This window comes from Denticeps clupeoides, chromosome 7 (assembly GCF_900700375.1).
Source record: "Denticeps clupeoides chromosome 7, fDenClu1.1, whole genome shotgun sequence".
NCBI classification, from domain to species: Eukaryota; Metazoa; Chordata; class Actinopteri; order Clupeiformes; family Denticipitidae; genus Denticeps; species Denticeps clupeoides.
Window position 1 is genome coordinate 17195385 of NC_041713.1, and position 23250 is coordinate 17218634.

Consider the following 23250-nt stretch of genomic DNA (forward strand, 5'->3'; position numbering starts at 1 on the left):
ATGGCAACGGTACATTAACAGAGTATTCAGCACAATGTAAATAACACAATTCTATGTGTACAGAGCTTGTCACATGTGTAAATATGTTTTAGGACAGCAGCCGCTCATTTTTAAGTCTTCCCCCTGCAAAATGGTGATAATTAAGAATTAATGTGTCAATGGAGCATCCCATATGTGGATTCTAACTTTGCTAATTCTTTGTGCAATTAAAAAATATATCTTCTTAAAAACATTATACATTGCTGCTTCTGGATCTGAAGCAGCTCTTCACCAGAGTCATGATAATCACCCTTTGTTCCTTTAGCTTTGATCTAAAAGCATGACTCTGACTGTAAATAATCGGCATTAATTAAATTCTTAAGGACAGAAAGACCATTTGTTATGAATGACTTATAGCATACATTTTCTCTGGAGGATCAAAGTCCATACACACACACACACACACACACACACACACACACACACATGAAACATCAGTGAGCAAAGATGGCACGTCAATTAAATTCACCTAATTATAGCATTTACTGCTATATGCATTTGGCAAACTCACCAAACTCACTATATTAGAATATATTCACTTGAAGGCAATGTTAGTTTGTAATGTTGCTAATATTATATGAGTTTAAATGTGCATTAAGTGCACTGCATTTGGTTTGATACATTTGAAAATTGTATCTGTGAGATTTTTTTATTTGAATGAGTGTATGTTCTTATATACATATGTATTTATATAACTATATGCAGCTGCAGCTGTGAACAAGTGAGCTACTGTTTTGCTTATGCATGGATTATCTTAACATTGCATCACGACACATTCTGCAGCTGACTTAATACAATCTTTTTGTTTGCAATTGCATTTTAATCTTTATCATAAAAAGCCATAAAACCCACAAACCAACCATTACAGTCAACCACTGGTTTAAAAATGCACAATGACTGAGCACTTATGGTCTACTGACTGGCATAATGGGATCATTTCAGCAGATTTGGAGCAGCTGATCAGCGGGGTTAAATGGGCGTGTGCTGTAGATACACTGCCAAATGGAGTCACTTTTACTGATATTAGTATGAATCATCATTCACTCCCTTTGAATAAACGATAATGCTGTGCTCACATTAATAATCAGCACTGTATAAACATTGAGGTATTCATGCATACTGGTTTTGGCAAAACACCTGCAGTGTCCTGTGTGAACTGGGTGTATCAGGCAACACACACAAAGAAAAAAACAAGATTTATTGGTTTCAGTAGGATTAAATGAACAATGAAAATGAAATGGAACAAAGTGACCTAGCTGTATGAACATACTGCGAGGCGGTAGGAGCCTACTGGGTAACAAACCCCGCTTATGTCTCCAGGGGGACTGTCCCTGCAACTACTGCTTGGCAGTCACTCTGGATCAGGGCGTCTGATAGCTGCCATAAATGAACATGCTCAGGTTCATGATCCACCTATATCATGCATACATACGCTCTCTGTGACAGCCCTCCCTGGAGCTCCGTGGAGTGTTATGTGTCTGCGCTTTAACGGGCCTATTCTTAGGAATTTCTGTCACACGTCCTTTTATCATGCTGCCCTTCACTTACAAGATGTAAGAAAATATTAACACATCTCAGTGCAATGTCTAATTCCTGCACTGATCACAATCTAATGCTGTCGCTACAAAGTTCTGCACAGCATTGTTTGGGTTTCACCCCCTTTTAAGTTGCAATCACAAGTTGAATAGCTAGTTTAAAAAGATTTCACAGCGCACAAATCTAGTTATGTGTGTTCTAAAATGTTCAATGTGAATACCATGGACATTCTCTCAAGGCCCTGGAGTCCAACTACCTCACTGCTATCTGAATGTTTTTTTTTTTTTTTTGATAAGAACATGTTATGTTTTATTTGGGGACAGTCCCAGTGGTAATGTTTCATGGCAAAGTTTTACTTGAACAAACGTGCCTCAAAAGTGGTATTAAGGTGGCCAGGTCAGCTGCTTTGTGTTTTTCTGTGTAGTGTTTACTCTGCATATGAATGTCCCAATTGGCAGAATAATAATATTCATACAATTATACAATAATAATTATACTCAAATACACCATATTCCAAATTATCCTATTACATTACATTGCAATATGAGGCATTTAGCTAATTTCATGGTCGTATGGTTCATCTAATTGAATTTCTTACTGACTAGGCTACAACCACCTGATTATATGAAATCGTATTTGATAGTTTGTTGAAAGTTAAACATAACTAACTAGGCCCATTTACCTTCATGTACATGTGGAATACAGCAGCTGATCCACAGGTCTTCCACACATACTTTTGCTTTCTGGGGACACATATACACCTCAACAGTGTCATCCTACTTAACAGCTTTTATACTGTCCATTAATCACTCTGCTTCGAATGAGTTTTACAAATTTGGTAAAAATGAACACAACTCACATGGTAGAGTGTTGCATGCTGTGTGCGCCCTGTTCTGGGAGTGAATCCCCGCCCTGTGCCCATTGTCCCTTAAGGCGTTCTGGATAATCAATGAGTGAGTGATAATGGTAGTAAAAATGGTTGTTTCAGTAAAAAATACTGGAGGAGGAAGATTATCAGGATTATTAAGATTATTGGCATGACGGGCAATAGTGTCCTACTACTGCATTGTCCATTTATTTTCAACTGATATATCTTTTTATGTTCATGTATAATTTTAGTTTTTCATATTCAAATACACAAACGTTATTCCAAATCCTTTAATGATGACACAGTTTGAAAGTTAAAAAGCATTTAAAAATTTAAATGTATTTTAATTAAAAAAAGGAGTGACCCAAGGCTAAAATATGGCAGGGAAAAAAACACAACAATTCTCTTTGAACCCAAATGATATTTGAGTGTTTTTGAGTGCACTGTGGTAAGTGCTTGTCCTCTGTATTCAAAATGGCAGCACTTCTCCTTTGTAGTCCAGATAAGCACCATTCTGCCGCTCTGAGAGTGACTCCATTACCCGCAGCATGCCCTCAACACTCTCCTTTGGACTAATGTCAGCCTGGGAGCCAAACATGAACATTAAAATATCATTTATGCTGCATCAGTGCATATACAGTACATACATTTTATGTTCGCGACCATTCAAAAGTTTCATTCCATTCATTAATTTACCAATGAAATGGCAATAAAAAAAAACATTGATTAAGAACTGATTGACAGAGAAGAAATAATGACTATTCTGAAGTTGCATCTGGTTTCAGCTGTACTTAGATCATTGCAAAATGTTTTTCAAATCTTCATAACCAAATGACATTTCCGGCTCATGTGTCGGTGACGCTTACCTCTTGTCCCCCCAGCTCAGTGCGCACCCATCCTGGATGCAGGGCCACAAATAATATCCCGTCCTCCTTAAATTCCAGTGCATTGCATACAGTCAGCATGTTCAGACCTGCCTGAGAGAGAGGACATATAATGTAAACGCACTAAAGCGTGGTAATGGAGTGGGTGTGACCAGTAAGAGGTTTTAAGTCCCAGTACCTTGGTGATACGGTAGGCAAGGACGGGGAAGGCATAGAATGTTTCGTGGGTTCTGGCCATGGAACCCAGGAGGGTGGAGATGTTGATAACAGCTGATTTTTTGCAGGACATGCCTGCTTTCCCACAGGCCTTGGATGCTGCTTGAAGGTAACTCAGGAACTCCTGGTTCGGAGAAGAAGAAGGACTGTAGCATTACGCCGTGCATGACATGGTGGCATCGGCCTCAGGATGTCTACCTTGGTCACCATTATGGGTCCCAGCAGATTGGTGTTGAAGTTGTCCTGCATGTCTCGAGCAGTAATTGTCTTCAGGGTGTTGTGGGGCATCACGCCGGCGTTGTTGATCAGCAAGTTGAGGCCGCACTTTCCAAGCTGTGGGCCCACCTTTTTAGCACAGTCTGCAACACTGCGGGGATCGCTGGTGTCTGGTGATGACAGAATTGACAACATGCGCACGACGTTCATCATCCGTGTGTCTGGAGGAAGGCAAATGAAAGCAAATGAAAGGAACGCGCGCTCACCTATCTGCACGATGTGCACCTCACCGGGGTGTTTCCTAGCCAGCTCACGCAGATCCTGTGTGCACAAGTGCATGCGTTCAAGTCATCTGGTGACGAGCATCGGTGAATGCTTCTAATTCTCACCTCACACTTGGAGGCCTCCGGGTTACGGCAGCCTGCGAAGATCTGGCGACCGGGACAGGGCTTGGCGATCATCTGTTTCACCATTTCCAGGCCCAGGCCACGATTGGCCCCTGTGATCAGAACGTTGCATGTTTTTGCTGCCATCTTGTTGCTCTCCTTTTACCTTTGTGGGAGTGTGCACAACGATCTTTTCAGCTGTGTTTTTGTCCTGAGCAGTGGCCACTCCCATGGCCACGTGGGACAGAGGACTTTGCGCTGAGTCACGGTCTTCTGCAAGGCGGGGGACGCCGGGGAGAAGTCCGTAGGAAACGCGGAGCATGGGGGCTCTGAATATAAACAAATCCAGACTGGCGGAGGGAGCTCATGAGAGCAATTTCATTTACATTTACAGCATTTATCAGATGCCCTTATCCAGAGCGACTTACAATCAGTAGTTACAGGGACAGTCCCCCTGGAGACAGTGTCTTGCTCAGGGACACAATGGTAGTAAGTGGGATTTGAACCTCGGTCGTCTGGTTATATAGACGAGTGTCTTACCCACTAGGCTACTACCACCGCAATTCAGGGATCAACAGAGCAGACCATTTAATCTGAAAATGTCCTAATAACACACAGCAAGTGTTTGTTCATGTATGTTCAGTCCCGTCTCCACGGCAACGACACATTGGCAGAGTATCCAGCATTCTCGATGACTGCCTAGTTGGACATGTTTTAGTATGTGGATGTAGTGAGATAGTGGAAGTGTGTGTGAGTTTTAATATAAACATTCCTCTATTTTTAGAACAGCGGCTGCTCCAATGGATGGTAGCCAATAAAAAAATGGCCCATCTGATGCATCGCATTTTACGAAGAATTTTTCTTCACACATTACTAAACTGTTTTGCTAATAAAGCTCTTATGATGTTATTATTTCTGTATTTTTTACACTTTAATGGGGACACGTTCCCCAAATCAGTCCTGAAATCAATGATGTGACATTTCAGTGTCCAATTATAATCTATATTGTCCCCTGGGATGCAATTAACTGACTTGAAGCTGTTCTCAGCCAGTGAGTCGGATTAGTCCTGCGTTCCTTGAGCGCTGATCACAAAGTATGGCTCTGACGGTAAAAGCACTGCAATTAATTCAATCCCTCAGGACAGACCAACCGTCTCTTTCAAACAGTTTATCATGTAGGCATAATATTTGAATAATATGCACAAGGAGACTTTCTCCAGAGAGGGAACTGCTGATATGATGACAGGCCTGATGTTTTCCATGTCTGAATGAATTCTATTTCTTCTGTTTTCTGTTAATGGATGATTAATAGGTGTGATATCATTTCTGTGTATGAAGTGGACAACATTCGGCAAATGAAATAAAAAAAAATATCCAGTTTGAAGGCCTTGTCTGAAGTGAACCACCAGACATTTCAAGAAATCACCATGACCAAGCACTATCACACAGTGCAGTGCAATGACTGTGCATTCATGAGATCATTTCTGCACATTTGAAGAGACTCAAAAGCAAATCAATCAGAGGGGTTATCGGTGTGTGTGTGTGTGTGTGTGTGTGTGTTCACGGCAGCTGCATTGTCCACATAGTCACCTTTACTGGTTGTTATATGAGCATTAATCACCATTCACTCCCTTTGAAAAAAATATAATGCTGTGCTTACATGATTAAAAGGCACTGGAAAAAGACTGAAATGTTCATGCAAAGGAGCCTCTGCCAGTGCACCGACTGAGACACAACACCTGCACCGTCCTGCATGAACAGGGCGGGACAGGCAACACATACACACACACACACACACACAAGTGAAAACGGGCTTTTCAATCTTTATTATGCACATGTTCTCATTGGTTTCAGTGGCACTAAATTAAAGCAGAAGTGCAGAAATGGAACACGGTTACCTGGCTGTGCGAACAGGCCACATCTCGATCTCTGCATGCCATGCCCCAGCACAGCATCAAGTTCCAGCAGACCTTTGTGCAACGCATGCATGGGTGTCAGCATGCATGCCAGCAACGACTACCCGAGACAACAGATCTACAGATACAGACTCTGACAAAACAAACTGACAGCCTTGGCTACAGCGCAAACATTCTTTTTCTATGGAAAAAAACAAGGGCATACAACAAAGCAAACAATTCAGAAAAGCCAGATTTGTTCTAGCGATAATCTCAAGGTTGTGATTTGTTTTCTAGATGTTAAAAAACAGAGACAGGGATGACAATGAAACCTGCTTGGAATATTATTATGGCGATGAATAGATGTATTAAACAAAACTGTAAGAGACAGAACAGGCCAAATGGCAATAAGGTATGATGGCCAGGCTCCTCCTCCCTGTGATCACCTGAGCACCTGAGTCCCAGAAGTCCATGTTTTGGCCTCCTCTTCCTATCTGTGTGGCCTGTCACTGTCTGCTAATCTCAGACGGTTAAAACATGGACTCCACATGGCTCTAACGCGTGAAGCCAGCACAGGTCTGGCGCCCCTGCTGGTTGGCTCCAGTACAATATATTAGCACCTCCCGTCTCCACGCATTTCTATGGTAATATAGAGAATTTTTTATTTCTTGTCTTAAATCAAACTGTATGCAGATATGCTGACATCTGCAGTTCATTTTTTAAATGCGATTCTACTATCATGGCATAAGACAAGGCTCCAAACTAGTCCATGTTTTTGTCATGTTTTATAAAGTCAGTGTTCTCTGTTATCTTCTGCTGCAGCTAAACTGAAGAGTAAAACCATGAACTATACAAAACTTAGATTTGCTATCTATACATTACATGAGTTTGGGCTGATAGTTTAAGACATTAAATGTTTTTCTTCCATCACTCAAGGAAGAAAATATTCATAATGTACAGAACTAAATACGCAACAACAGAGAACAAAAAAGATTTGAAACATTTGGCAGTGTGTCCTTTGGCAGTCCAGGTAAAATTGGCAGTGCTGGCTCTTGACATACATTCTCTATTCACATGCACATATACTGATATGAATATCATAAATGCACTTATGTGTCCACCACTCCCTCTTGTTGAAAATGTAGTGGTGTATACAGCAACTAAATTGATAAGAAAATAAGTTAATTTAAAAAAAGTCCATGCATCGGAGTCCGTGAGAAAAGGGCGTGTGATCCCACGGTGGGAAAATGTTCCGGGCACAGTCATCGCTGATAAAGTGTCACTCTCTCTCTCTCTCTGCTCCCTCAACGTTTGGAGTTGTGCTGGTGTTCATTCTGGACCCTGCTCACAAGTGGGTGCTGTCTTGTGTATCAAATCTGTGGCCCTCTGACCTCCCAGCACAGGGCTTGCGACCAGCCCCTTGGTTGGGCACCTGAGAGAGGGGGTCTGGCCGTATCAGGTACCTGAAGGATAGAGACGGTACTCAGTGTGAAGCACATGACAAGTTAGCCAAAAAAATGTTGAATAACTATACCTTGCTCCGATACACAATGGAATAACACGGCCCACATTTAAACACTACTTCTATGAAAGAAACCATATAATTTACGTTTAACTTATTAAAACAATGAAGAAAAAGGAGTGTGCTATTTCATATGTCCGACTCCTGTTCCCCTGTTCAAAGGTGAACATTTTTTGAGTTCAAAATTTCAACTTTGATAAGCTGCCATGAGCTAACATGCCGTGAGAAAGCAAACAAGCTGCATAGTTGCACTGCAAGTTTATATTCAGTGGCTACGCTATTACATGGTGGTGTAGTGCAACTAGTTGCAAGACAGTGACTGAGTCAACCAATCTTGTGGCTTGTGGGTTTTTCAGTGTTTATTTGGTGCACAGTGCTTAAGGAATGTGGGTTTCCTTAGTTGCATGCATAGCATTCTATTCTAGTTTATTCAGTGAAAGGAATTATATAACAATTCAGAGAGATTTTTGTAAATATTTTACGGTCAAACAGATGATGCCTTCGTTCTTCCTCCCAAAAGAGAATGATCATGGAAAACTGGATGAAGTCATTTTTGTGGTACTTTTATAAATAACTATTGCAAAAAAATTAATAACGAAGTGCTGGCAGTTGTGTACAATGTGGGACCTTTAAACCCCGGCAGAAAAAAGGGTTGCAGCACACACAAACCTCCTCCACGAGATGAAAGCAATTTGTGTGTTGTTTTTTTTTCTGTAAATGACAAAAATGATTGCCTATAATTATGCATAGTGAGCACAGCCACATCGGCTAAATAATTCATGGTGAGTTTACAGAAGCTGAGCAATTATGCCAGAATGTTTGAAAAAGGAAACATTTATTAAATCCACAAATTAGGCTTTTGAAGCTTAGTGCAACATTAAATCCTTTCGTCAATTTGAAAAAGGCATCTTGCTTGTTTCTGGTCTCAACCAGCACATTGAGCAGCGCCAGTACATGCCGGCGGTGTGAGACATGGGGCTGTACTCACACAACGTCGTGCAGCTCCAGGCGAGTGTCGGGTGAGGGGTTGATGAGGATGTAAGAGAGCCTGTTGCCCTGGTCTGTCATCCCGTCTGGCAGGAAGCGAAGCATGGGCCGTACAGGGACACGTCACATGACACCGACAAAAGATAACACTACTCAGGAACAGGTCAACGGTTACACCGGCTAGGAAATCATTTCACTGACGGAACAGAAATTTGACAGAACACACACACACACACACACACTCACTGAAGCCAGATGGAGAGAGGCCCAGGTGCTTCATGCGCGTGCGCACCAGGGCGTTCAGCTCCTGCCTCTCGGAGCGACGGAACAACGTCAGCCTCTGCTGGCTTATCCTCTCAGCAGCACTGCCGGGGCCCTTGGCCCCGCTGGGGCCCCGCCCCCCCTTTCGGCTGAGGCGTCGGGCCCACTGCATGCTCTTGCGACGCAGGAGCGGGTGGTCTGTGTGGGAGGTGGTGGAGGACGGAGGCTCTGAGGAGGTGGAGTTGCGGTGGGGGCCTGAGCGGCTCAGCAGGGGCTCTCTGGGTTCCCGCGTGTCCTCGTAGTCCTCCACCGTGATGGACACCTGGGACTGGAGGACACAAGTGACACAGACCGGGACCCAGGTAACAGATGTTACATGTTCTAGTGGCCACCGCTCCATATATATTGCAGTGATCCCTACCTCTGAGACAGGGAGTTTTTGTGACTCTGTACGGTAAATGCCAATTGGGATGTCACCGGTGGAGGAGCACAGTTTCTGGTAAAGCCGACCATAGGTACGGATCCACAAGTCCTCTTCTGTTATCTTCATCTATGGAAAAGGGAAAACTCTCTAAATCAAGATTCCTTTAAAATACAGCGCACTTATATGTCACGATATGTGGTTAAGATTTGGGTCGGCTGGACATACAGCACATAAGAACCCTGATCCAGGCATGGAGTCGAGGCCCAGCAGTAGTCTGGTGATGGAGATCATGTAGTCCTTCACAAAAGACTGTTACAAATAAAGTAGATAAACATGTTTCTGTTATAATACCAGAAAATGATTTACATGTAACAGTAGCAACAAACGCAAAACACAATATATGAATAATATAGTCAAAAATATAAAATTTACAAATAATTTGTAAAAAAAAAAAAAAATCTATGTTAATCAATGTTCTCATTGATTAAATTTACATGGCCAGCAACATTATGACTTGTGAGAAAATATTTTGATTATGATGTTTACTATAGTTTTTCATATTCTCATTCACAGAGCATAGCTGAATTAATGGATTATGGTTACCCCAACCAACCTGAAAAGAATAATGCTACTATGAACCATTTACAGTACTGTTTTTGTATTCCAACTCAAGTAATATTTCACTTTTATGGCTATACATGCCAACACCCAGGAGGAGGACACAAAATACACAGTGAGCGGCTTTTAAACGTCTGAGGTGGTGGATGCGAGTACAAAGCAACGACTCATGGTAGAGTCGTTTTAATTAATTTACCGATGCCGAATAGACCATTTCTGCAATAATTTATCTAAAAAACTGAGAAATTTCAACTAGGATCTTTATGACAAATAATGCATTTACATTCCTGTGTTTTTCAAATAGCACATGCTAATGGCGTCAATGGTTACCTGGTAAAGCAGAGTGTCCAGCATACTGACACTGAACACCTTTCCTGCAGCAAATGGTAGTCGGAACATGAAGACGAGGTTCGAGCCTTTCTCCCTCTCCTTCTGCATGGCCAGGATGAGAGGGGAAGCAGACAGAAAGAGAGAGAGAGAAAGAGAGAGAACCAGCCATCAGCCAACTGGAGCAGTTACCCATCATTGTTACTATGTGTAGGGGCAGATGGCCTTCCTCACCTTCTCCAGCTTAGAGAGAGCCAGTGAATAGTGGTCTTTGACCCTGAACTGCATGAAGCGCATGTTGGCTGGGTGGGTGAGCTCCGTAATGATGCTCAGGGCTGGAAACAGCCTGCAACACAGTGTTCATTCCCTGAAGCAGCCTATTTACTAGCTCATTTGCTTATTCTCAGGAGTGCATGTTCACACCGGAACATTCGCATCCACTGGCTTGGCCTCAGCTCACCTGAAGAGAGTCTGGACATTAACTATGGTCTTGGCATCCGCCATGTAGTCCTCTTCAGCTATCATAGAGCTCTCTTTGTCCACAACCACCATGGTGTCAGCAAACGTGACCCCACAGCGCAGCAGGCTGTCTAAGCTGAGGAAACAGAAGGGTTGGGGGGGTCTTGAGTGTTTATTCTCGCAAACCAAGAGGAGAGGGAGCGCATGTTTGCGTTTGACTGTTCTCACTTGTCAATGGAGCCGACTGTGTAGAAGACCATGGGGAACCAGCAGATGGCCTCCAGAAAGTCAGCCTCAGGTCTGAGGAACGCAGAACAATGGAAAATGAAAAAAAAGCACCAGAGAGAAAGAACACAGAGTAATGACGAAAGAACAGAAACGACACGAAGCAACATGGCTACTTTAACAAAAAACAGGTAAAGGTTCCCCCTCAAGCATCTTAATGCAAAAAGATGCCCGAGGCATGTGGCAAGACAAAAGCGAGCGCGCCATGAATCAGATGTTTATTGCATTTCAATGCATTAGCGGGACATATTTAGCAGCATGCTTGATGTTTAGCCGGGCGAGACAAGGGTGACTTTTCATAGATTGCCCTTCATCCTGGCAGAGACGAAAGATAATCTAAATCGCACAGTAATCCATTTATCACAGAGCGTTCATGTGGCCCTGTAGGGTGTGTCGGTCAATGAAACTTTCTACTGTATATGATGTGGCAACAGGACTCACATGCTCTCCAGCAGGAGCACGATGGGGTTGAGCTCTTTCCGGGGTCTGTAGTACGCCCGCAGTGGGACGATGAAGTTGTACAGGCCATTCCCTGCGCTCTCTGCAGAAACAATGATCAGCTTGTTCTTAAAGCCGTAGGAGCGTGCGTCCTCAAATGGGATATGAGGACAAGCCTTGGAGCAGAAGACGGGAGAATTGAGAGAAGAAAAAACTATTTTAAGAGACAAATATTCACAGCATGTTATCAAAGCTAATCAAAAAATGTTATTCAGATTCCAAAAAACTTTATTCATTCAGAATTAAATTACTTACGACTGCACTTACACACAAGACACAATACTCTGCAATCTCTCAGAGGGACTGATACAACCACTGACTGGTGAATAACATCGGGTGGGATATTTGCTGGTTCTGGTCGAGGCATGTGAGCATCAGAACTGGACAACAGAGCAACATAAGGAAATCTAAATCTAATGGACGTCAAGTCTCCACAGGCAAGGGCTGTTTTGGTAGGAAAAGGAAGGCCTACATAAAATTAGTTTGGCGGCCATATTGTTACAACTGACCAGTGTACATATGTCAGTGTGAAGTGAAGTCAATGTCACTTTTGATACACAGCAGCACAGCACACGGTGCACACAGTGAAATTTGTCCTCTGCATTTAACCCATCACCCTGAGTGAGCAGGCACCCGGGGAGCAGTGTGTTGGGTGCTTTGCTCAGTGGCACCTCAGTGACCTTCTGATTATGGGGCCGCTTCCGTAACCACTAGGCCACCACTGCCCCATATGGATGAAGCATGGTGTCAGTGTCCTAGTGGGTTAGACATTCTCCTATGACCCAGAAAACCAAAAAGTCACAGGTTCAAACCCCACTTACTACCATTGTGGGTAGTAAGGGTACCCTGTGCAAGACACATAACCCTGGTTATCTCCAGCATCACTGTGTAACTACATATTGTAATTCACTTTGGATAAGGCCGCCACACATAAGGCGGCCGCCATGAATGTAAATGTCATTACCAGTACACCTGATAATTATCAGTTCAGCTATCATGGCCGCGCCCTGCCAGGTTTAAAAGAAATAAGTGTCATAGTCCAAGCAGCGCGTCCTCACATCTCATTTTGGACAGGAGGGGCAGTACATGATGAGGCCTCTGACCTTGTCTAGACGCAGGCAGCAGAATGGCATCTTCTCCTGCAACAGGTGGCACAGGGCAGGAGAGCTGCCAATGTATGGGGAGTTCAGAGGGTACCCCTTAACCCATCTGTAAAAAAACACACACACACACACACACACACACACACACACACACACACACACACACACACACACACATACCAGTGGTTTAAAAATGGGCATGGAATTAGGATCAAATTAACCACTCAGATGAAGTGTGTGCCATGTGACTGTAGTGCATGTTGCACTGGAACTCACTCGCAGTGTCCTCCCCACCACGGCAGCTTCTGGTCACTGTTCCCTTCCTCCTTCCCCTCCTCTCCCCCCTCGTCCTCAGACTGGTCTCCCAGGAGGTCGAAAGTGGCACCGTTGACCCCGTCCACCAGTTCCAGCACTGGGGCGATGCTGTGTCTCCTCTCCTCTGCCGAGTCGGCAAGGGCTGGGAGCGCCAGGGTGTTGCTGCCCCCCAGCTCAGCTCTGACTCCGCTGCGACCTCCTGCGCCGCCGCCCAACGCCATCCCTCCAGGGCCTGGCCCCTCTGGACTGCTGTCACTGGAGTCCTGCAGGTCGATGGCCACTGTGCCTAAACAGGAAACAGAACCCAGATGCTACGGATGAGACAAATGGTAATGAGAATTTAAACACAGTGATGAGATTAGCAGTGAGGTTATCAGTCATGTTCCTAAAAGCTTGTGGCCAAAATATTGTATATCAAGCTTATTAAATTAGACTGTCAGTTTGAAAGTGGTGATGAAGGAAATAAAAAAAATTGTGATCTACCTCTCAACCCTAGGTGGCAGTGTTGCACAAACAGTATAAGGCCATTACAGAACCACCTGTTTGAGAGAACTGTTTACAAATGAAACACATTTAAATGCAAATACAGCGCTGGGACCAGCATAAAGACATGGTGCCTGACTGATCAAGCAATGTTCAAAAACTGCAATTTGAACGCTATGGACAGAAGGATAAATACCGGTTAAATCTACCCCGGCAACGTCAACGTTAATCAGGAATCTCCGAGGCGCATGTGCTGCCTGACAACAGAATAAATGAACTGAAATAAACTGGATTGGCCTGTAACCACGATGAAGGCGGAGAGCCTGGGATCACTGAGTCGATCTGCCGTTTTAAGCTGACAGCTCTGGGGCTTTCTCACTGACCCATGCTGGCTATGATGCTGTGCACTGGCAGGCGGGTCAGCCCGTGGTAGATGGTCTGGGGGACGCCTCTGGCCTCACCGCCCGCCCCTCTCATTGGCTCCCTGTGGTCCCTGACGAAGGCAGAGTTTTCCTCTTTGGAGATGTTGATGTAAAAGCAGGTGTCAGACGCCCCCATGATGTGACAGGGACCGGGGTTCAGGAGGATGTTGGCAGTGTCCAGCCTACGCACCCCAATCAGACACACGCCATACCTGCAGGGTTTAGTTGATTTAATCACAGATGTAAAGTGATACAGTAGACGCTCCGTACCAGCATTCAGAACTGAAATGGGAGAAAAAATTATAGTGCACAATACTCTTCAGCACAGAATATTATGCTTTTTTTTATGAAATGGCAATACAAGGTGCAAAAAATTAAAATAATCACTTAGATTATATATAAAACTAAATTAAAGACAAATAAAAGTTAAATAGGCAAATAAAAATGTTTATTTTGACACCCTCATATCCTCTGGCATGTTGTATCAGAAGACCTGAGTGGCTTTAAAAGAATGTCTGAAACGTATTAAAACCAATAATATATGCTGAAGCTACCAAGCATCCACTGAAAGGACTTCAGAACAGATCAAATGTGGGATCTTCTCTTGGTTTTGGTCAATAATATTGATACATGGCAGAAGTCACAATATACCTACTGTGTCATAAAATGCAAAGGCTCACAGTTATAACATATTGTGACAGTATTGTATGGCCAATTATTTTGGTTTTAACAAAATTTCTTGAATTATTTGTGGATTATTGTGTAGTGTAATCTACAAATGATGTTCGGGATTACTGCAAAACTTTAGGCTTTATTACCTAATTCTGTGTGATTTAGGTTGTAATGTACTGATCTGGCAACACAAATATTATGACAAAGAATATTAGAAACAAGAATATGAATAAAAAGATTGTTTGTGTGTGAGGGTCTGAGAGTGTCCATATATAAAAGCATTGAATTTTTCTATCTCTCACTTCTTATGTGCGTGGAATGAGGCGAAGGTGAAGCTCTTCCCCTGGTACTCCCCGAAAAACTTGCTCTCCTCCAGCCGTATGTGATGCACCTCATTGGCCGAGCAGCGGCGGTAGGTGCGCTGCCATTCGTCCGCCGAGTTTGCCCCACATTCCCTGCACAGGAGAGCAGTGGGGGGTCGGTTACAGGGAGATTCAACTGACCTTTTCAGAGATTCACCCGCACGCTCCCCCGCCACCCATCGGGGCCGGAGACATTTCCCAACATCGCCGGGCTACAGCCTAGCAGGAGGCGAAACACACATGCAGGGCCCAGGCTTGTTGTGAAATTAAATCGAGAAAATGAAAAGAGCGAGGAGAAAAGCCCACACAGCGCTGATGTAACAGCTCACACATTGCATGATGTGTTGGCCCCGGCCTGCACTGGGACGGAGAGCGGCACTGCTACGTGTGAAATGGGGAGGGAATGAGCATTAGAACAGGCTGGGGTGGTAAATTGGCTGTCGGCCGAGGGCTTCAGCACACTGACCTGCTGAGGGGCTGGAAGGCTCCGGCCCGCTGCCTGAAGGCCTCCGAGGGGGCGGCTCTGACAAGACACACAGGGCGGATGATTGGGTGGTGAAGTTTTTGGGTGCATGTGTTTCATGCATTGTGCATTTGTGTGATTTGTCTTACACATGCACACTTGCACTGGTGAGGACCAGGGGTACAAAAGCTTTTTATTTTTTAATTAAATTCAAGGTTGGTGCAACATGCAGAACTTTAGATGTTTATGAACATGCAATATAAAACATGCAACACAATAAACGTACATTTATCATCATGATCCTCACGTGTTTGTGTGAGAGTCTAGTCTACGCAATTCCTTTGCCTATGATTAATTGTAGTAATTGTTTTCCTAAGAGTTATTAATTGTAGAGTGTGTGTAATATGTACTGAAGTTGATTTATTTTGTGTGTGCGGTTTGTATAATGTGATGTTACTTTGTTTGAGTTTGTGAGTCTGTGTACAGTATGTGTGTTATTGTGTGCAGACTCACTGTCCCCTGGATGAGTGGATCAGTAGGGTTATGAGGGTGGAGGTGGCGGGACACACACAGTTGAGGGCCAACATGGCATATTTAAACTCCTCCTCACACACCACATGATCTGCAAAACACACAAATGCACACACAGCCAATCAGAAACAAGTCAACCAGTCAACCAGTTCCATGTCAGGGATCTCTCTATCTCTGCTGCCATTTCTCCTTGTTCCCTCTTGTGATATCTGGCTTGTTATTTGTCACATTAAGTGTGACTGAGTGCCCCCCTCTCACACTCCTGTAAATGCCAAAATCAAAGAATCCAACTCAGAGACAGGCAGAGAGAAGTAAAAGTAAATCCAGCTACTTCACAGAAAATGTACATTCCTGAAATGCGAGGTAACAATCAACAGACTCTACACACAAAAAACAAATCAATTAACAAATACACATCCATCCATCTCTTCTATCCATCCATCCATCCATCCATCCATCCATCCATCCAAGCATCCAGCTCATCTATCTCATCTAACCATTCATCCATCCAGCTCATGTATCCATCATCCATCTATCTCATTTGTTCATTCATCCATCCAGCTAATTTATCCTTCCATCCACCCATCCAGCTCATCCATCTAATCCATCCATCATCCATCCAGCTCATTCATCCATCCATCCAGTTCATCTATCTCATCTAACCATCCATCCATCCATCCATCCATCCATCCATCTGTCTCATGTATCCATAATCCATCTATCTCATTTATCCATGCATCCATTCATCCAGCTCTTCTATCTATCCATCCACCCATCCATCTCGCCCATCCAGCTCATTTATCCATCCATCCATCCATCCATCCATCCATCCATCCATCCATCCATCCATCCATCCATCCAGCATGGTCAATTGAAAGAATTTTTATCAGATGTCTCATGGTACAGATTTACTGGTGTGTTTTCATCTCATGTCATATCCCAATTATTTAATTTCTGTATTACAGAAGAGTAAACATGGTCACGTCATTAAAGCTCTCACAAACTGTAGTAGAGTGCAGGAGAGGGGAGTGTCATTAGCAGAAGGCACCCAAAAGTAGTCAGTAAGGCAGGTACGCATAATGTCCTAATGATCATTTAATTGATGGAGCCGTAGCCTTAATTTGCTTGTACCTCATTAGCTTTTGTGCAAACACACATTTCAACGTTTTGCCAATTAGTGCTGATGATGAAGATTACATCCATTTCCATCTGCCCCAAATGGCTTTTCCCCCAGGCCTGAGAGACCGACACACACATCTTTCACCTTTGGCACACCAGCCATTTCTCAAAGACACAACAGTCAATAAAAAACTAATAAACCCTATCGCACTGGGGCAAAAGATCTGAACAAATCCATCGGAAACCTTGTAATTTCTCGATCATCACTTTCCTGGCCCCAGGACAAGGGGCTATTTTCAGCTCGGAGTTCTCTATTTCCAGTTGACTCATCTTATGAGGCCTTGGCTGATTAATCATTTCCTAAACAAATGTATTCTCAGGGGCTTCCGGGGATTTCTAACATGAGCCAGTAGGACTGGGTGGTGGGGGTTAGAAACGGTCATGTTACAAAAATAAATAAATAAATGAAGCCGAGGTGACCATTACTGTTCCATCACAATAACAGCAGGCAGCATTGGCAGCAGTGCTGCTTAGTATATTATGAGTACTGATTACATTATCTGCTGTAGTGACAGGCAGAGAGCAGGAAGCAGTCTAAAGCAAGGGATTATGGGAATACAAAATGAAGCACAGACGCACCAGACAGAGAAAAATAAAATATATATTCTTTCACAAACACATAATAACATGGATAGAAACAGAGAAAGGATCTTTCATCACCAAATTCTCAAAATTGGCTGTTGTTGTTGCATGACAATGGACACAAAATGAACAAAATCAATGCAAAATGCAGGCAATTTGCGAAAATCTCCTCGAGTCGTTCTCTCAATGAAAGGTTTTTGAGAAGATTCTATTATCCTCTTTCAGCAGGTTCATTGCAGTTTTAATCCTTTAAGTGACTAATACCTACAAGAAACACAACAGAACTTTATTATTCTGCTTCAAAGCCCAATCATAATTACAATAAACAGACGAGTGACAAGTTAACACAAGTTGGCAAATAGTGAAGTGCCAGGATGCCAGATTCAGTGTACAATGTCGTACTGGAGGGACAGTGTATGGCTCCCCCTTCCAGAACAACCTGAGATGTGATGGTGTACAGGGATGACGACACAGAAGTGTTTGTCAATGAGGGCAGGCCTTGTTTACTGGAAAGAATCCAAACACAAAAAGGACAAAATAACAATGACAAAAATATATACAAAAAATCAATAAACCAAAATCAACAAAACAAAAACTATGTGACAGAAAAACAGACAAACAAACATATAAGTGAACACTCAAACAAACAGGGAAAGGAGTCATTCATCATACACTCAACTTCAATAATGCCACTACTCAATAATCCAAGCAAACCAAACTACTCCTCCAGAATCTCTGGACAATCTCAAACAATCATAATCATTATCAAATTTTAAATTCCTTTAACCACTATACCAAGAACTCCCCTCTGAGTGAATTCTAGCTAGCTCCACCTATAAGTAGGCTCCTTGCTCTGTGTTTGGGATTTCTGTTTGTTCATCAGACACATGCTGAAGTCTTCTCCATTCCCTTAGTAAATACTACTGCTCACTTGTTCTTCAGTTGGCCATTCTGACACCCAAAACGAACAATAAACTTATTTTATTACATGGAACCTGTCTACTGGAACTGGCTAGAGCTATACGTCTTTTTATTTGACAATCGTAATTATTTTAAGTAACAGACTTCAACTCTTTTACAGACAGGCAGCATTCATTTTAATTGGATGCTTGGTCTAAGCTGTCTGAATGATATTTAATGAGTGAAGGTCATTTGATTTGTGTAATTTTTACACATGTGAACCAGTTAGTGACCAACAAGGAAGAAATGTTACTATAATATAAAGGTGATACCTCAGAGTATTTTTGTTTCACCATTATTTAGCTGAATCACTGCAATCAAGGATGCCACACAGTAATGAATATTCGTAATTCCATTTGGGAACCAACTTTTCAATTATTTGAACTCAAGGAAATGCCCCAAATGTTTAAAATGTGATGGACAAACCAAAGAAGTGGTTGCTGTTGGTGGAAAGGAAATGAGAAACAAAGTGAGATGCAGAAAAGGGCAGTGAAATGTCTGAATATCTATTCTAATTTCTATTCTAATGTCTGAATTTCTATTTCTAATATCTATGGATGTTAGAAAGTACATTTTTGAAACAAATGAAGAAAAATGATACAATTACCCTTTATGCTGCATTCACCACCCACCACTGTGCTGCCACTGCTCTCTCTGCCACTTCCACTCCTCTCTATGAGCCCTACTCCTTCAGTAGAAGAGTCGCAGTCAAACACAGAAACCAATTACTGCTCTAAACCAAGCCTGGTCCTGCACCAGAGACGCCGCTACCTTCACTACTCTCATAATTGTGTTCCATTTTCTTCATCTCCTTCTTCATCTTTTCTAGGCTAGGTTTTTCTTTCTATGACCTCCATTAGAGGTGTGGAGCATTGAGGGGGAGTGTGTGTTCCTCTGAACTGCCAGACGGAGTGTAATTACCCAGCCATTTTTCAGTCGGCCGCACTAATTAAATCAGCGTGATGTTTCATGTTCATAACTGACCATTGACACAGCTGCACAGACCACCAGGAACCAGTGAGTGGGAAAGGAAACAGAGGCAGTGATAAGAGGCAGAGAAAAGAGAAGGGAGGAAGGTAAGAGGCATGCAGAATGGTTCATTAACATCCCACAACCTGGACCAGAACACACAGGGTCATACTTTCATTAGAATACCAAAACATAGGGCACATTCAATAATGACACATCAAGTATGTTTGCTTTCAAGGCGTGGTTCTGCAGGTGGTGACCACAGACCACATCTCAGTTCTTACACTGTTTTGGTGACTTTTGATTGCTGCCGTTGCTTTGACTAGTGGTAGCATGAGACGGAGTCTACAACACACACAAGTGGCTCAGGTAGTGGAGCTCATGCAGGATGGCACATCAATGCGAGCTGTGGCAAGAAGGTTTGCTGTGTTTGTTAGCATAGTGTACAGAGCATGGAGGTGCTACCAGGTGAGAGGCCTGTACATCGGGAGACGTAGAGAAGGCCATAGGAAGGCATGAGGGCCCGACGTCCACAGGTGGGGGTTGTGTGTTCTGCTGCCGGAAACATCCTCCAACATGACTGGTTTGGCAGTAGGTCAGTAATGGTGTGGGGTGGCATTTCTTTGGGGGTGCCGCACAGCCCTCCATGTGCTCACCAGAGGTAGCCTGACTGCCATGAGGTACCGAGATGAGATCCTCAGACCTCTTGTGAGAACCTTCCTAATAATGCAAGACACTGCTAGAACTCATGTGGCTGGATTGTGTCAGCAGTTCCTGCAAGATGAAGGCATTGATTGTATGGACTGGCCCGCCTGTTTTCCAGACCTGAATCCAACTAAGCACATCTGGGACATCATGTCTCGCTCCAACCACCAATGCCACGTTGCACCACAGACTGTCCAGGAGTTGGCGGATGCTTTAGTCCAGCAGATCCCCCAGCAGTTCCCTCAGGAGACCATCTACGTCTCATGAGGAGCATGCCCAGGCGTTGTAGGGAGGTCATACAGGCACGTGTAGGCCACACACTGCTGAGCCTCATTTTAACTTGTCTTAAGGACATTACATCAAAGTTGGATCAGCCTGTAGTGTTTTTCCACTTTAATTTTGAGTGTGACTCAAAATCCAGACCCCCCATGTGTTGATGAAATTGATTTCCATTGATTATTTGAGTGATTTTTGTTGTCAGCCCTTTTCAACTATGTAAAGGACAAAGTATTTAATAAGAGTAATTCAATCATTCAGATCTATGATATCTTATTTTGAGCAGTGTATATATACTATCAGCTTATTAAAAATGAATTAAACAATTAAATGCATAAATACAAACAATGCAGCCATAATGAAAAAAATCCCAGTTGAAATGTCTTGCTGCAGAGACAAAGTTTACAATGAATGACAAGGTTCTTTAAATCTTTAAGCATGATTTTAATGATTGTTCTGGTTCATCATTTATCATTTCAACCCCTCTACCTTTTTCTCTCTTTTTCTCTCTCTATAATGTGCTCCATGTCATCGCTGCTCCATAGTTCTGGTCCTGTGGCTTGAATCCTGGTCCTGGAAGACCTGGCTCAACTTCAGAGTCTTAAATAGTTCTGGAACAATATGCCACATAGAGTGACTTAGTGCTCCACGGCTGAGTTGATCCTCTGAACAGTACTCAGCACACACGTCCCGGGTTGGTAATTGATTGAACATTAGGCAGTGATTAAGCTATCTGTACGGCTCAAACTGAGTCTTCAGCAGCCCTCATTAATGCCTCCCACTCTGCTACTTAGTGCACATATTCCAGGCGGTGTCACAATATGTCTGCCACTTTTGGAACCCAGCGCCGCTGCACACCAGTGTGCCTCCCACAATTACCACTTGCTACCTTCATTCTTCTATTTATGCAAGAGTCTCAAAATGGTGTTCCACTGCATGTTAAAATCATGGGTCCGGTCAATTTTAGGCATTTTGCAGATTATACGTGTTTTGTTTTGTTTTTCGTGATCATCAATTTGTAATTAGGTGCGTTATTGCAGCTCTGCTGCTGTCTCTTCCTCCGTACCCACAGCACTCAGTGCACGGCTCAATTTACTGTCCTGGCACAGTAAATGAAGCTGAAAATTGGCTACTTACATGAGTAAGTAGCCAATTAATGCTGAAGCCTTGCTGTCACTCACACTGCACTGGGCAGTGGATGGCCTAGTGTGTAAGGAAATGTACGCATAATCGGAAGGTTGCTGGTTCAAATCCCAAAACACCAAGGAGTCCACTGAGATGCCACAGAGCATCTCATCCGTCCCCACACACTGCTCCCTGGGCGCCTGTTTTCCCCACATTAAAACATTACAATCCTACACACTGTGGTTGTGAAACACTCTACAAAAGAATAATGCATTTACTAAAAACTAAAAATCTAAGATGAAGAAACCCTTTTTGTCAGTGATGACATGCAGTGACACCAATGCAACAGTAATGTACGCGATGCGATACGATACTACCAGATCATATATACAGGCAATCCAACCACCTGTCCACTGGATCCAATGCCCTCCACAATACTCAGAACAATCGGTCTTGCGCTTATCCCCTTCATTTCTCACATTATAGATGGTTCAATAATCTGGTCATGTACCATCTGTCTTTAAAACAGCCAGGGTTCTTCCAATCCAAATGAAAAACACCACTGATGCTGCAGACACCAGTTGTTGATGCACACATCAACTACAGACCAGTGTCTCTTCTCTCATTTCTTTTCTAAAGTCCTTGAGCACTGTGTCTACAATCACTTCATCTGTCTCAGAACAACCAGTCTGTCTTCAGAGCTGGTCATTCTGGCTGTTTCTGAGAAGCTACATGTGGCCAGATCAGCAAATCTCTCATCTCTTCTTATTCTCCTCGATCTCTCTGCAGCATTTGGCCATCTTGAAGAGACATTGAAATGGTTTGCTTCCTACCTAGATAAGCAGTCTTACCAAGTGACTTGGAAAGGATCCACATTAGCTTCATGCAGACTCTCCACTGGTGTCCCTCAGGGCTCACCATCTTCCCAGACCTCTCACATGATGCTCCGCACCGGCGGACCATTTTCAATTTTAATGAAAACTTTATCTTGCTCATTAATTCTTTGGTGAATGCAATACACTTTCATGTGAGCAGCGTGGATACCTTTAATGGCCGTGTTAATAGTGCTCTATAATAGCCAATGTTGCGACAGGATTTTGTTTGAGCCTCCACAGTGTTTATCATAATTTACAGATTTCTCACGTGTTATTTGCAGAGGTGCACACATCATTTTCAGGTTCGTGGCCACTAGGCCCGTGTCCTGGAACAGCTTTACCAGTCCGTCCACAAGGCCTGCACAGGTTGGTCAGCACCAAGTACGTCAGTCCGAGAAAATCCGTGGTTTACTCTTCATTGCTGTGCGCTAATCATTAGCTTCAAGCACATCTTGCAGCCACTTTTTCTTCTTTTAATGGTATTTAAGCATCTTTTCCAGGGGTGGCCAACTGCTGTTCAAGCACAGAGGGTTTCAGAGCGTGGCCTGGCAAAGCAAGTCTCAGCGGCACAGAGCAGTTGAAAAAAATAGAAAATAATAGAAACCACACATTGAAGCAGGCTCTGAAACCAAGATGGAGGAGAGGTTGATTATAACAGTGATTATAAGTTGATTGTATCTGTTTAATTCAATCATATCATATTATATAGTATAATTATTCATTTGCAAGTAATCTAAAAAGTAACTTTCATTTTAAATAGAAAGTTTGTAAGATTAAACATTTTTAAAGGGATTTAATTTCTTTTGG

General features: G+C 43.1%; 2 protein-coding genes across 7 annotated transcripts in view; both read right to left on the reverse strand.

Annotated features, from left to right (window-relative positions):
- Window positions 1–2719: 2719 nt before the first annotated feature.
- On the reverse strand, window positions 2720–4341 carry LOC114794684 (C-factor-like). Its single transcript, XM_028987402.1, has 6 exons — window positions 4149–4341; window positions 4026–4080; window positions 3742–3929; window positions 3506–3667; window positions 3310–3420; window positions 2720–3026 (listed from the first exon to the last, which is right to left on the reverse strand). Exons 1-6 carry the CDS (start codon window positions 4290–4292, stop codon window positions 2913–2915), a joined length of 774 nt encoding a protein of 257 aa, XP_028843235.1. The 5' UTR covers window positions 4293–4341; the 3' UTR covers window positions 2720–2912.
- Window positions 4342–5948: 1607 nt separating this feature from the next.
- Window positions 5949–23250, reverse strand: part of kcnt2b (potassium sodium-activated channel subfamily T member 2b) — a 61804-nt gene continuing 44502 nt past the window's right edge. For 4 of the 6 annotated variants that reach the window (XM_028986233.1, XM_028986236.1, XM_028986234.1 and 1 more), the window contains exons 16-31: window positions 15755–15863; window positions 15245–15301; window positions 14719–14871; window positions 13706–13956; window positions 12801–13125; window positions 12525–12630; window positions 11365–11537; window positions 10867–10938; window positions 10640–10774; window positions 10414–10525; window positions 10183–10284; window positions 9460–9543; window positions 9232–9360; window positions 8796–9138; window positions 8551–8635; window positions 5949–7503 (exon numbers count right to left, since the gene is read on the reverse strand). In XM_028986233.1, coding sequence (XP_028842066.1) covers window positions 7386–7503; window positions 8551–8635; window positions 8796–9138; window positions 9232–9360; window positions 9460–9543; window positions 10183–10284; window positions 10414–10525; window positions 10640–10774; window positions 10867–10938; window positions 11365–11537; window positions 12525–12630; window positions 12801–13125; window positions 13706–13956; window positions 14719–14871; window positions 15245–15301; window positions 15755–15863 — 2354 coding nt within the window. In that variant the 3' untranslated portion in view covers window positions 5949–7385. The remainder of the gene's footprint in view (window positions 7504–8550; window positions 8636–8795; window positions 9139–9231; window positions 9361–9459; window positions 9544–10182; window positions 10285–10413; window positions 10526–10639; window positions 10775–10866; window positions 10939–11364; window positions 11538–12524; window positions 12631–12800; window positions 13126–13705; window positions 13957–14718; window positions 14872–15244; window positions 15302–15754; window positions 15864–23250) is intronic. The other 2 variants (XM_028986237.1, XM_028986239.1) reach the window with 1 other exon arrangement.

Bases quoted from the DNA above. Each gene is read 5' to 3' on its own strand.
- LOC114794684 (XM_028987402.1), bottom strand. From the start codon at position 4,292: ATGGCAGCAAAAACATGCAACGTTCTGATCACAGGGGCCAATCGTGGC. The intron at 4,081-4,148 runs GTGAGAATTAGA...TTGTGCACACAG, and splicing joins CGGAGGCCTCCAAGTGTGAG to GATCTGCGTGAGCTGGCTAG. The intron at 3,668-3,741 runs GTAGACATCCTG...TCTCCGAACCAG, and splicing joins GACCCATAATGGTGACCAAG to GAGTTCCTGAGTTACCTTCA.